At 33.9% G+C, this 15,235-nt stretch overlaps 1 protein-coding gene across 1 annotated transcript in view; it reads right to left on the minus strand.

The window, feature by feature from the left end:
• The window catches only part of TMEM232 (transmembrane protein 232), a 222,671-nt gene that overhangs the window by 139,705 nt on the left and 67,731 nt on the right, over window positions 1-15,235 (minus strand). Inside the window, 1 exon segment of the mRNA XM_059919087.1 lies at window positions 11,607-11,785. Within this exon segment, the coding sequence (XP_059775070.1) occupies window positions 11,607-11,785 (179 nt within the window).

Below are 15,235 nucleotides of genomic sequence, written 5' to 3' on the forward strand. Positions count from 1 at the left end.
TTCTCTATTCACATTGAGCAGTGAGGCAGCATCTAAAGACTAACAGAGTTTTTACCACTTGTAAAAGAAAGCTTCTAACTATTTTATGCCATAGAATTTGTTCCCCAAAGAGGTATCACAGGACAATAATATAAGTGGTTTAATGGTATGTGGGAATTATTAAGTAATTTTTAAAAACTAAGCATGTTTAAAAACAAGTAACTAACCTTTGTATTTTATTACTGTAAGTAAGTGTTGCCATGATAGTGCCAAAAAGAAAGGAAAGGAAAGGAAATTTGATTATATCATGCTCATGTTGTACTTTAAAATTAAACACACCTATAAAGATAAATTATATAGAAAGTGTTCAGACTATTCCAGACAGGATAGTACAACCTTAATAATTTCAAAATATTTGCTCTAACACATTACACCTATAGACCAAAGGTACTCATTCTTTTGAAATCATCTTGCTTTGTCTGATTCATATATGTGATTTAGTTGTTTAAGTTATTCTATGGTACCATTATTAACTCGCTTAAGAAGGCAGCTTTTTAAAACATGAAATAAATATGAGTATCATTTTCCTCAGAGAAATTAAGCATAAAAGGGAGTTTCAGCCTTAGAAGAGAAAAACTGAATAGATGCTAATCACTTTGGTCTTTTGAATAATTAGCTGTGGAGAATTTAAAGGCATTCGTTTAGACATTATTATTCCTGAAACCTAGTATAGACATGTTAATATGCAGTTTACATTAAAAATATATTAGCTAAAAATAATTTGAAAAAAAAGGCTTTATGACCAAAATCATAAAAATGATGCAAGGAAAACCATTAGCTAGGAAAAGAACAAACACTGCAATCAGACACTTAACTTTGTCATATCTATACCAATATAGAATTCTTGGCCAATAAAACTATCCTTCAAAATCAGATTGAATAAAAACATTTTGTCAGTAAAAACTGACAGAATTAGCCACCAGCAGATGCTCATGAAAAGAATATGAAAGGATTTTCTTTGAGTGAAAGAAAAATAATCCCATATAGAAGGTCAGCAATTCAAGAAGGAAAAGTAAGGAAAGAAACATGTAAATATATAAGTAAATCTAAAGAATACTGAGTGTATAAAACAATATTAATATGTTGGTATCTGTAAACACACACACATGCAGCCATGCACACACACACAAAAACACAGAAACACACCCAGAGAAACACACACAGTTTAAATGCTCAACAGGAAAATTGTTTAAGAGAAAGAAAAAGAGTTAAAATATTATAAGACGATTTTATGGTCCAGGAAAATACAAATCTCCCTACATTAGAATTCAATAATAAGGGATTCATTTTGTAACATCAGGGTAACAAATAAAGGAATGTATGACCACCAAGTAAACAAACAAAGGGGGTGGGATGAAATGGTATAATGAAAAATCTTCCTGAAAGGGCACAAAATGAGTTTTAAAAAAAGGAGAGAGAACAACCAGAAAACAAAGAACAAAATGGCAACAAGTACGTAACTATCAATAATCACTTTAAATGTCAATGGACAAAATTCTCCAATCACAGGACATAAGGTGGCTGATTGGATTAAAAAACAAGACCTATCTACATGTTGCCTACAAGAGACTCACTTTCGGGCTAAAGACACATGCAAACTGAAAATGAAGGGATAGAAAAATATATTCCATGCAAATAGAAATGAAAAAAAAAGCTGGGAAAGCAATACTCATATCAGACAAAGTAAACATTAAAGTCAAAGTCTATAATAAAAGACAAGAAAGGGCATTGTATAATGATAAACGGATCAATACAAGAAGATATAACATTCATAAACATGTATGCACCTAATATAGGAGCACATAAATATATAAAGCAAATAGCAACAGACATACAGGGAGAAATTGAAAACAATACAGTAGTAATAAGAAACTTTAAAAGCTCACTTACACAAATGGACAGATCATCAGGCAAAAAATCAATAAGAAAACATTTGCCTTAAGTGACATATTAGATCAGTTGCACTTAATAGATATCTCAGGACATTCCATCCAAAAACAGCAGAATACATATTGGATTCAAGTGCATATGGCAAGTCCTCCAGGATAGATCACATACTAGGCCACAAAACAAGTCTCAACAAATTTTAGATAAAAATTATATCAAGTATCTTTTCCAGTATGAAACTGGAAATCAATTATAAGAAGAAAAATGGGAAAAACACAAACACATGAAGAATAAGCATCATGCTACTAAGAAAAACGATGGTTCAACAAAGAAATCAAAGACGAAATCCGAAAATACCTTGAGACAAGTGAAAATAAAAACAAAACTTTCCAAAATCTATGGGACACAGCAAAAGCAGTTCTAAGAGGGACGTTTATAGCAATAGAGGCCTACCTCATGAAACAACAAAAATCTCAAATAAACAACCTAAATGACCATCTAAAGGAATTAGAAAGAGAAGAACAAACAAAGCCCAAAGGCAGCAGAAGGAATGAAATAATAAAGGTAATAAGGAAATAAATAAAATAGAGACCAATAAGACAATAGAAAAGATCAATGAAACCAAGAGATGATTGTTTTGAAAAATAAACAAATTTGATAAGCCTTTAGCTAGGCTCATCAAGAAAAAAAGACAGGACACAAACAAAATAAGAAATGAAAGAGGAGAAATTACAAATGATATCACAGAAAAACAATAATGAGAGAATACTACAAATAGTTATCTGCCAACAAATTGCATAACCAAGAACAAATGGACAAACTCTTAGAAACATATAATCTTTCAAGACTAAATCAGGAAGAAATAGACAGTCTGAACAGATTGATCAGTAGAAATGAAATTGAATCTGGTATCAAAAAACTTCCCAAAAAGTCCAGGATCAGAGGGCCTCACAGGAGAATTCTACCAAACATAAAAAGGAGAGTTAACACCTATCCTCAAACTATTCCAAAAAACTAAAGAGGAGGCAACACTCCCAAATTCATTCAACAAGGTTACCATTACCCTGATATCAAAACCAGACAGACACTACAAAAAAGAAAATTACAAGCCAGTATCTTTGATGAACATGGATGCAAAAATCCTCAACAAAATATTAGCAAACTGAATTCAACAATATATGAAAAAGATCATACACCATGAACAAGTAGGCTGTATTCCAGGGATTTAAGGATGGTTCAACTTTTGCAAATCAACCAATGTGATATCCCAAATTCACAAAATGAAGGATAAAAATCACATGATCATCTCAGTAGATGCAGGAAAATCATTTGACACAATTCAACACCTGCTCATGATAAAAAAAAATTCTCAACAAATTTGGCATAGAGGGAAAATATCTCAACATAATAAAACCCATTTATGAAAAACCCATAGCTAACATCATACTCAATGGTTAAAAAATGAAAGTTTTTCCTCTAAAATTAGTAACAGGACAAGGATGCCCACTCTCACCATTTCTATTTAACATAGCATTTTAAGTCCTAGCCACAGCAATCAAACAAGAAAAATAAAAAGCATCCAAGTTGGAAGGGAAGAAGTAAAACTGTCACTATTTGCAGATGACAAAATACTATATGTAGAAAACCTTAAAGTCTACACCAAAAAAAGTTAAAACTAATAAATGAATTCAGTAAAGTTACAGTCTACAAGAGTAATATACAGAAATATGTTGCTTTTCTATACACTAATAATGAACTATGAGAAAGAGAAAGCAAGAAAACAATCCCTTTTTTTTGGTACATCCTGCATTTAAAAAAAATTTTTTTTATTGAAGTATAGTTGAGTTACAATGTTGTGCTAATTTCTGCTGTACAGCAAAGTGACTCAGTTATACACATATATACATTCTTTTTATATTCTTTTCCATTATGTTTTGTCCCAGGAGATTGGATATAGTTCCCTGTTCTACACAGTAGGACTTTGTTGTTTATCCATCCTATATATAATAGTTTATGTCTACTAACCCCAAACTCCCAGTCCATCCCTCTCCCCCCCCACCTCCCCCTTGGCAACCACAAGTCTGTTCTCTATGTCTATGAGTCGAAAACAACCCCATTTAAAACTGCATCCAAAAGAACAAAATACCCAGGAATAAACTTAACCAAGGAGGTGAAAGACCTATACTCTGAAAACTATAAGACACTGATGAAGGAACTTGAAGATGATATGAATACATGGAAAGATAACCTGTGTTCATGGATTGGAAGAATTAATACTCTTAAAATGTGCATATTACCCAAAGCAATCTACAGATTTAATGCAATACCTATCAAAATACCAATGATATTTTTCATAGAACTACAACAAATAATTCTAAAATTTGTATGAAACCACAAAAGATGCCCAAATGGCCAAAGCAATATTAAGAAAAAAGAACAAAGCTGGAGGTATCATGCTCCCTGACTTCAGTCCATACTACAAAGCTACAGTAATCAAAAGAGTGTGGTAATGGCAAAAAAAACAGACATGTTGATCAATGGAACAGAATAGAGAGCTCAGAAAGAAATCTATGCACATATGGTCAATTAGTTTACAACAAAGCAAGCAAAACTATACAATGGAGAAAAGACAGTCTGTTAAAGAAGTGGTATTGGGAAAACTGGACAGGTACATGAAAAAGAATGAAATTAGAACATTTTCTTATACCATATACAAAATAAACTCAAAATGAACTAAAGACCTAAAATGTAAGACTGGAAACCATAAAACTCTTGGAAGAAAACATAGGCAGTACATTCTTTGATGTAAGTCTTGGAAATATATTTTTGGATTTGTCTCCTTAAGCAAGAGAAACAAAAGAAAAAATAAACAAATTGACTGAATTAAACTTAAGTGCTTTTGCACAGTGAAGAAAACCATCAACAAAACAAAAAGACAACCTACTGAATGGGAGAAGATACTGGCAAACGATATGTCTGATAAGGAGTTAATATCCAAAATATACAAAGAGCTCATACAACTCAATATCAAAAAAACAAACAAGTCAATTAAAAAGCGGGCAGAAGACCTGATTAGACGTTTTTCCAAAAAAAAAAAAAAAACAAACAGATGGCCAATAGGCACATGAAAAGATGTTCAACAACACTAATCAGGGAAATACAAACTGAAACCACAATGAGATATCACCTCACACAGGTCAGAATGGCCATCACCAAAAAGACAACACATTATAAATGTTGCTGAAGATGTGGAGAAAAGGGAAACCTAGCACACTGTTGGTGGGAATGTAAATTGGTACAGCTACTATGGAAAACAGTATGGTGGAGGTTCCTCAAAATATTAAAAGAAGAACTACCATGTGATCCAGCAATTCCATTCTTAAGTATATATCCCAAGAAAACAAAAACACTGATTCAAAATGATACATGCACTCCAATGTTCATGGCAACATTATTTACAATAGACAAGAACTGGAAGCAACCTAGGTGTCCATCAATAGATGGATGGATAAAGAAAATGTGAGATTTTATATATATATATATATATATATATATATACACACATACACATATATATATTACTCAGCCATAGAAAAGAATGAAATTTTGCCATTTGCAACAACATGGATGGGCCTGGAGGGTATTATGGTTAGTGAAGTAAGTCAGACAAAGACAAATACTGTATATTTTCACTTACATATGGAATCTAAAAATTAAACCAAATGAATGACAAGCAAAACAGAAACAGACTCACAGACACAGAGAATAAATTAGTGGTTACCAGTGAGGAGGAGGGGTGGGGAGGGGTAAGACAGGGGAAAGGGATTAAGAGGTATAAACTACTAGGTATAAAACAAATAAGATACAAAGATATAATGCACAGCACAAGGAATATGGCCAATAGTTTGTAATAACTTTAAGGAATACAATCTATAAAAATATCGAATCACTATGTTGTACACCTGAAGTTAATATAACACTGTAAATCAACCATACTTCAATAAAAAAGAATGGAATTGAAAAGCAAAAAAAAAAAAAAAAACAACACAAAAGGAGAGCCAGGAACAGGAAGTACAAACAGAATAGTAAATAGAAAGATGTAGTAATAAACACAAATATATTCTAATGGCATTAAGTGCAAATAGAATAAGCATTCAAATATAAAGTCAATAATTTTCAGGTTAAAAAATATTGCTTCTCTAAAGATATATACATGTAAGAATTCAGAGAGCTTAGAATTTTAAAAAAGGAAATAGATGCTCCATGCAAATACTAACCAAAAGAACCCTAATAAAAGAAAGGTACAGTGATTATACTCATAATAGAAAAGATACACTTTTTATAAAGAAGAACATTTCATAATGAGACTATTGTTCCTGAACACAGTAGAATTAAACTAGAAATCAAAAATCATAAATATAACAACAAAATCTCCATATATGTAGCCATTAAGAAATTTCAATAACCAATGGTTCAAAATAGAAGTAATAAGTATCAGTATCAAGAGAATCAAAACTTGTTTTTCAAAAACAAAGTTCATAAACCCTTGGTATGATACACTAAAAGGAGAACAAAAGAAAGAGCATCATGACAGATTCTAAAGATGTTAAAATATCACCGAAGGATACTGTGAACAACTTTATAAAATATCTCTAAAAATGCAAATGAAATAAACACATTCTTAGGGAGAAAAAACAACCAAAACTGATGCAAAGAAAAATAAAGTCTAGGCAGGCATATAACTGAAAAATTCTTCCACAAATTAAAAACTTTTCTGTAAGTATCCATGACCAAATGGCTTCACTTGGGAATTCAAGGAATTTATTAAAATTATTAAGGAAGAAATCATGACAATACTACAAAATTCTTCCAGAGAATAGAAAAAAAAAAAAAGAGAGATAATCACTTCCAAATTCATTTTATTAGTTCAGCATAACTTTGACATAAAACCTTACATTATGAGAAAACATTATAAGAAAAACATTATGGCGGGGTGGTAGTGGTGGAATGAATTGGGAGATTGGGATTGACATATATACACTAATATGTATAAAATAGATAATAAGAACCTGCTGTATAAAAAAATAAAATAAAATACAAAAAAAAATAAAGGAACACCTTAAGAAGAATTATTACTTATGTCCTATATATTTCAAAGATGATTTTAAAAGCATAAATAAATCTTACTGAAGAGTAAAAAAAAAAAATTATGGGTGCAATATCTTTTTTTTTTTTTAATTTTATTTATTTATTTATTTATTTATGGCTGTGTTGGGTCTTCATTTCTGTGCGAGGGCTTTCTCTAGTTGTGGCAAGTGGGGGCCACTCTTCATCGCGGTGCGCGGGCCTCTCATGATCGCGGCCTCTCTTGTTGCGGAGCACAGGCTCCAGACGCGCCGGCTCAGTAACTGTGGCTCACGGGCCTAGTTGCTCCGCGGCATGTGGGATCTTCCCAGACCAGGGCTCGAACCTGTGTCCCCTGCATTGGCAGGCATATTCTCAACCACTGTGCCACCAGGGAAGCCCCATGGGTGCAATATCTTAAGCAAAATAATATCAAAGCAAATATAGCCATATTAAAAAGATTACTACATCATCAACAAGTGTTTCTCTTCTAGAAATGCAATGATTATTCAACATAAGAAAATCAAACAATGTAATCTACCACAGTATCCATGGGCAAGTTACTTTACCTTTCAAAAAGTTTAACTGTCCTTATTTAAAGTTTCAATTTCCTCATCAGTAAAATCAAGACTATAACAACTCATGTATCATACGGAGTTTTTTTGAGGATTAAATAATTAATGCATGTAAAGTGTTTAGCACATGGCACACAGTAAACGCCCAACAAATCTTAGCTATTATTAGTGCCTTTTAAAAAATGATAAGTATGAAAGAAGTAACATTTATACTGAACAATGTAGCAGATTAAAATCTCATTTATGTAGCACTCAATCAGAAAACTCCTACTATATAAAAAAAAAACAAAAAACAAAAAACCCATAACTTAGAGGCTTAACACAGCCATTTATTTAGTCCACAGTGCCAAGGTCAGCAACCTGAGCTGGGCACAGGAGAATGTGTCTTCTGCTCTCATTCATGTGTCTATGATCAGCTCTTAGGTCAGGTAGGGACTGGCTAGTTTTGGGAGGTGTCCGTGGAACAACTAGGATGGCTTGTCTCTCTACCATGTTGTCTCTCATCTTCCACCTGGTTAACTCGGACTTATTTACATATCAGTTACAGGGTCCCAAGAGAACAAGAGAGGGTAGGCACCAATGTGTAAGCATTTTTCAAATCTCTACTTGTATAGCATTAGAATTGTTTAAATCAAGTCACATGGTCAAGCCTAGAATTTGAGTGGGGAAGGACGGATGGGATATAGGGAGCCTTGAATAAATTGGGGACAATTACTCTAACAGTGTACCACAAGTTCCAAAGCAGTAATTCATTAAAAAAATATATAGGAAATTGTATACATGATTTTTATCCAACATAAATTACCAAACCATTAAAATCCAATAAGAACAAAAATTTTTTCCCCAAACTGTTTCCTTTACTTAGCGTCTCCAGTTTTATCAAACCATCCCTAAGTCTCTGAGACCTTAGCTTGGTAACCAAAACATAGCTTTCAAATTTGATGCCTAATACTGCCCAATCCAAACCTTTTTCCCCAACAAGGCAAAGTCAACCAATGACTTTCTCTTAAAGCATTCTTATTTATGTTTGGCTCAATCCATTTCCTTATCTGAAAGATGCTTTCCTTGACCCTCCCTCTTTGAATCATTTCATGTAACTCATCATTTAAGTTTCCAGCTCAAATACTACTTAAAGATAATAGTAATTTATTCCTCATTAATATTAGAAAAAAGTTAGAGAGCAAACATTTATCTGAACTCCCATTTTGTGCCATGAACTTTCATGGGGCCAGCTACATATATAATATTCCATTTGTGTTGTTCCCTATCTTTCTGAAGAATAGGTCTTCTGGATGAAACAGTAAAATTTATTGTGTAAAGGTTATTTTTTGGACATCCTTGCTTCTTCCATAGAATTCACTAGGGCAAAAAAGATTTAGTAAGTACTCACATTTGCTTCATATTTTTTACTGTTTTTGGTGAAAATTTTATATAATTTCTCACTTTACATACTCATAGTATCTTAATATTAAATAAGAGAATCAAACTAAATTAAGTGATATTTTACCAACTAGATACTTTATAATTTATCATTTATTTACATTTAGATTATATTATTTATATTGTTTAATAATCCAAATGTGTCTCTCTCTAGCTAAACTTTATATAAACCACATTTATAATAAGTTATATCTTTTAATCTACTTAATGCAAATTAAACTTCTTTTTATGTTAAATATGTACTATGCATAAATTAATATAACTGCTTTTAGAAATTTCTAATTTAGATTTTTCTCTGAAGATAACTTGCCTTCCCCACACATTTACTATTTAAAATGAATGAAAGCATCTCTTGGAAGCCTCACTAAGCACTGAAAACTAATTAGCACATCTACTGGTTAAGCTTTTGTTTATTCCTTTATTCTCAGTGCTGACTGCTTGAGTAATAAGGTCTTCACTTGGATCTAGCATCTAAAAAATATTTACTATGTCTGATTAACTGACTTATGAATTTCAAATGTAATTATCTACAGATATTTACTAAAATTTTGAAGAAAGAAGCTATCTTATACCTAATGATTGGCCTTGAAAACAGGCATATAAATAGAATTCTAATTATAGAAATGACAAATTTGAGTTAGCTTATTTAGTTGCAGTCTAATCCGTTTGAGATACGAAGTGGCATATAAAAATAGATACAAAAGCAGATAATAACATAAATAATAACAAATAATGGAAAGAATCATGGAAACAGAAAAAAAAAATAAGACTGGGTGAGATGAACTAATCACCCTTTATTTCTCTCAGAAACTGGTCAAAAATTTGACTCTCATTTTTTAAGCTCCAGCAAGCCATTTATACAAAATCAATAATAATGTTCCAAGAGCACATGAAACTAAGAAGGATTTATTTCCTAAAACCCAGTGAAGAGGATACTGGGTGATATAGTGGTCACCACGATAATAGGTACAATAATTTTCTTTGTTTTTCTTTTTTTTTTTTTTTTCTGTGCTTCTCACCAAAACCAAGGACAAAGCTGAAGCAAGTTGCATGAAAGCAAGTCCATGAAATCCAAAACACTGTAGTTGAAGTGGGCAGCAATCTGATTGTCTTTTTCCATGAAAAAAATATTAGAAATCTAGAGAAAAGGATGGACTGCATGTTTTCAGATAGTCCTCCATAAAGATCGTTACTCCAAATCAGACTTATGGTTCAAAAACAAAGAGTTTAAGGTTTTGTTTTCTACTATGGATCTAGAGTGTAGATATTTTGTGTTGCAATAATGGCCCACCCATAAGCCTGGACAATCAATTAAGCAGAGTGAATCATTTTTGCTTTTCTTCTTAACATTAATTCACATCTGAATTATTATTGGAAAACAGGATATTAACAGTGTTAGGGGACTTCCCTGGTGGTCCAGTGTTTAAGAATCCGCCTTCCAAAGCAGAGGACGAGGGTTCGATCCCTGGTCGGAGAACTAAGATCCCACATGCTGCGGGTCAACTAAGCCCACATGCCACAACTACTGAGCCCGCGCACCGCAACTAGAGAGCCCACATGCTGCAAACTACAGAGCCCACATGCTCTGGAGCCCGTGTGCCACAACTAGAGAGAAGCCTGCACACCACAACGGAGAGCCCGTGTGCCGCAATGAAAGATCCCATGTGCCTCAACTAAGATCCGGATCCAACCCAAAAAATAAAATAAAATAAATAAATAAAAGAAATAAACATTAAAAAAAAAAAAGAATGTTAGGATAACTGCATCTGTGCAAGCTAGAAAGAACCAGAAACTTTCAGGGACAGAAAAAATTGTACTTTAGGATAACAAATTAACCTGGCTCAAAATAAGACATAAAGAGAAAAAAAAACTATTTGATGGAGTTTTGAAATATCATAGGATACCACATGGATAAAGAATCACTGGAAAATAATATTTGCATTTTATGAAGAATGGATAGCTAATTTCATAATGATTTCCTTTGAATGTGAATATATATATATTCAAACAGAGCTAGAAAAACCAAGAATTTGTAAAATACATTTTTAACTTTAAAGAAAAAGACACTAGATTTAGTGAGTCCAGATTTGCAAGTTATATTGTCTAATGCTGGAAAGAAAAACTTCTAAATAAGTTCACTAAATAATTTATTATCCAAATTGAGACACTATTAAGAGTGAATTAGTTCACTACTAACAAGAAAGCTGGAAAATTAGGCATAGACCCAGGCTAACCTCGGCAAATTGGAACACACAGGCAGCCTACTTAGAGATGTCTCTCAAAGGCACAAGCTCAAAGCAGAACAATTAGTCTTCCCCCAAATCAACTCCTTTCTTCAAGCTGCTTAATCAGAAGATTGTCAACCCTCTTATCTTTAACTAAAAAATAGGTCGGTATTAACTTTTAAAAATCATGTTCTCAACAGTGAATCACTGATACTCACTGAATATGAATATTCCTTTTTCCTTAGAGACAAAGGACAAAAGGACAAATATGTCCTGGTGACAGACGTACCATTTGATGGCCAGTGTTTTATCTTACCTGGGCAATATTTACTGCATTACAGATTCGCCCATCTTTCTCATGATCCTTTGTTTTCTGTAACATTTGCCATATTTTGTTTCTAAGTCCATCCTGCTCCTTATCTCCTCGAAGTTCCCATGACATTTTCAGCAGGTTATACACTAAGCCATAGTATCCAGTCCATTTTACTTGATCACCTGTTTAAAAAGAAAGGTTCTTTAGGAAGATATTTTATTCATCTTATTAATGTATGGTTGCGTGAAAAAGAAGAAATTTGATTTTATTAATGCTATAAAGTTTGAAATTCTGAGCTTTGGAATTTTCTTTTTACCATTCACTACTTTTACTCCTTTAATTTTAAAAGATCTCACAGATCGTTTAAAAACTTCTAACACTATGAAAAGATGAACTGCACCTAACTAATATTATACCTAATAAATTTAAAAGTTAAAAAGGTAAACTGTGAACTATGTACTATAAACACATTTTTGGAATTCAAGTAAAGAGGAATTTATTCAAGGAAGTATGAACACTTAGACCACCATGGTGAATTTTTACAATAAATCAAAGAAACAGGAGAAAATCACTGGCTGTTATAAAAATGATCAAGCTCTATGAAATATGGCATTTGAACCAAGAAGAAAGCTTTGAAAATAATGTAAAAGCAGACAAAAATTACTGATATAATTATAAGCTGGAAGATTTTTTTAAATAATAGAGAAATAAATCAAATGAAATAGGGGAAAGGGAGTAATGAATTCAGAGAGGTTTTTTTTTTAAGTCTAATACACTTGTCCTTCTAAAAATTATATACCAATTAGCAATTTAAATAAGTTATCAAGTTCCACTTTCAAAATATGCATCTCCCCTACAGGAAAGAGGAAGAAGTTTCTCTTTACTCTTTATCTTAAGTATTTCTTACTAGATGATATATTGCTATGCAATACTATTCAAGAAACAAGAATTCTCATTTAGTTAGTGATGGGATAAATAAATTAATGCAGGTCTCAAAGGGTATATGAGCTTAAGTTAGCTAAAGAGCAACATGAGGGTACTGAGTATATGTGAAGCAAGTAAGAGGAGCAAGAGGAAGAGAAGGTTCAGAAAGGAAGATGGAGGGTATCCTGGTGAGAGCTAGTGTGACACTGAATTCATCAATGCCCCTCTTGAATAAAGTTATAAGCACAATCTGAAAAGTCACAATCTTCAACTTTTCCTAATTCAATCTGGATTTAATAATCCAGGCTAATAATAATTATCATTGTTACGATAACTAGAATACTTGGAAGTACCTACGATGTGCCCATATTCTAGTTACTCCTCACTACAATCCTGCTATGAAGACTATATCATACTTAGAGTAATAGAAGGGAACATAAGAGCTTCAACTTGGTTAGAAATTTCCCTAGCAACACACTGCTGATGAGTGAGAGAGGCAGGTGAAGGCTGGGATAATGTTATCCCATGAAGCACAGCCTCTCCAATTCAGACAAGTACTTTTCCTTCCAATCCTGCCCTCTATTCCATTCATAGGAAAAGAAGATAGACTAGAAGGTGGAAGGAGGATGCAGGAGAGAATGTACACAGCTTAGAAATGGGAGAAGGAAGGCATATGTCCAGCTTCCACTCTTTCTAACTAAAGTTGATACTTAAAGTAAAAGCTGCAAATATGAGGCTACAGTTAAGCAGCAAATTCTTCTGAAAGTATAAATTTCCCCTCATAAAAATTTTACCAGTAAAAATCGGTGTATTGCAATAGTTGAAATTATATATACGAAGTGATGTCAGCAAGATGGTGGACTAGGAAGTCCCCAGCCTTCATCCTCTCACAGTAACAACAACTTGGCAGACATCCATGAACAAAACTGCCTTTTGGGAGACCTTGGAACCCAGGTAATAGGTTGTAAAACACCAATGGAAACCAAGACTCAGGAGGGCCACTTCAAGAAGGCAGGCTGGACTCAGGTGGCTGGCCTTTCAACAGTGGTCCAGCTGTGGACCTAGTAGCACCCCTGTCCCCCCATGAACTTAGCTCCTGCTCTGCTTGTCCATGGTCCTGCCACCAGTCCCATCCACCAAAGGACTCGGGAGGACCCATGCCTGTTGTGCCCTGAGTAACAGGCCCATTGACTGAGGACCCGACTGTGGACCCTGAAGCACTGTGACCTGGTGCCAGCCTCACTCTACCACGGTCCAGAGGCAGTTCTGCACACCTAGGAACCCACCCATGGACCTAGCCGGAGAATGCTCAGGAACCTGGGGGGGAGCCAAATGCATTTGTACCCCTGGTAACAGACCTGAGACCTGCAGACACAACAGTGGTCCTGTGACCAGGCTCCAGCCCTGCCCCACCACAGTCCCAGAGGTGCTCCCATCTGCTCAGGGACCCAAAGGAACCATCCCCACTCAGGCTCCCCGGTAACAGGCCCGTTTACCCCCAGCAGAGAGGGAGCTGTAAGAAGAGAGGAGGATAGGGAGGATATCAAATGGAGCTAAGGTGGAGAGTTCATATTACAAATGCATAAGGTAAAATAACTAAAGATAAATAAGGTCAGATTAACTGGTAGATATTTGAGCAAAAGAGTAATATTATATCTGCTCAATGAAATGTTATGTCTATTCAAGCAAGAAACTGGGAAACCAATATGGGAGTTTTATGAGGTAATCCAGGGCTTTACTGTGATGAGCAGCAGGAGATTGGAGAGTAAAGGACAAAGCTAAAACATTGTTGAGTAGATCTCACAAGACTTCTTTGCTATGGAGGAGGAAGACGGAGTGAAGTGAAAAGGACAAGTGCATGTTCAAGCTCAAGAAAATGAAACAATAATGAAATCAATTGCAGAAATGAGATTATATAGAAAAGCCAGTTTGGGGAGAAAGGAGATAAATAAATATGGTATGATGATGGGTAAGGGGAATCTGATACTCAGCTTGTTGTAAAAACAGCTATAATTCAAGTAAAATAGCAGAACTGAAATTATGGATTTGTGAGTCATTAGCAGAAAAATAAGGCCTGAACTCAATATGAGTAGAGAAACAACTATGAGTTTTTAATGAATATTTCTGGAATTGCAAACCTCAGAAATACAAAAGCAGTTTTTGAACAGTATGATAAATAAAATATACTGTAGTTTTTAACCCATTTATAAATTTACTTCTAATTTATTTCTAAACACCCAACTCTTTACATTAAAAAGAATGATTGACAAAAGTACATACAAATTACTTTCCTTCATATATTTTAAATGATTGTTTTTTGAGGAACAATATTTTAGAACCCTGCAATCACTGAACTGAATATGGTTTGTTTTTAGAATACACAAGACCAGTAGACCAGTCATGAAACCATAAAATATATTCTGATAACTGCGTTCTCAAAACTCAATTTTTAAATGCCATTGATGACTTTAAAAGAAAGCTGGTGCTCACACTCCCTCTTGCGAGAACACCAGAATCACAACTAGCTGCTGGACAATCATCAACAGGAAGACACTGGAACTCACCAAAAAAGATACCTCACATCCAAAGACAAAGGAGAAGCCACAATGAGACGGTAGGAGGGGCGCAATCAGAGTAAAATCAAATCCCATAACTGGTGGGTGGGTGACTCACAGACTGGCGAACACTTATACCACAGAAGTCCACCC

The sequence above is a fragment of the Balaenoptera ricei genome, chromosome 3, assembly GCF_028023285.1.
Source record: "Balaenoptera ricei isolate mBalRic1 chromosome 3, mBalRic1.hap2, whole genome shotgun sequence".
Lineage (NCBI taxonomy): Eukaryota > Metazoa > Chordata > Mammalia > Artiodactyla > Balaenopteridae > Balaenoptera > Balaenoptera ricei.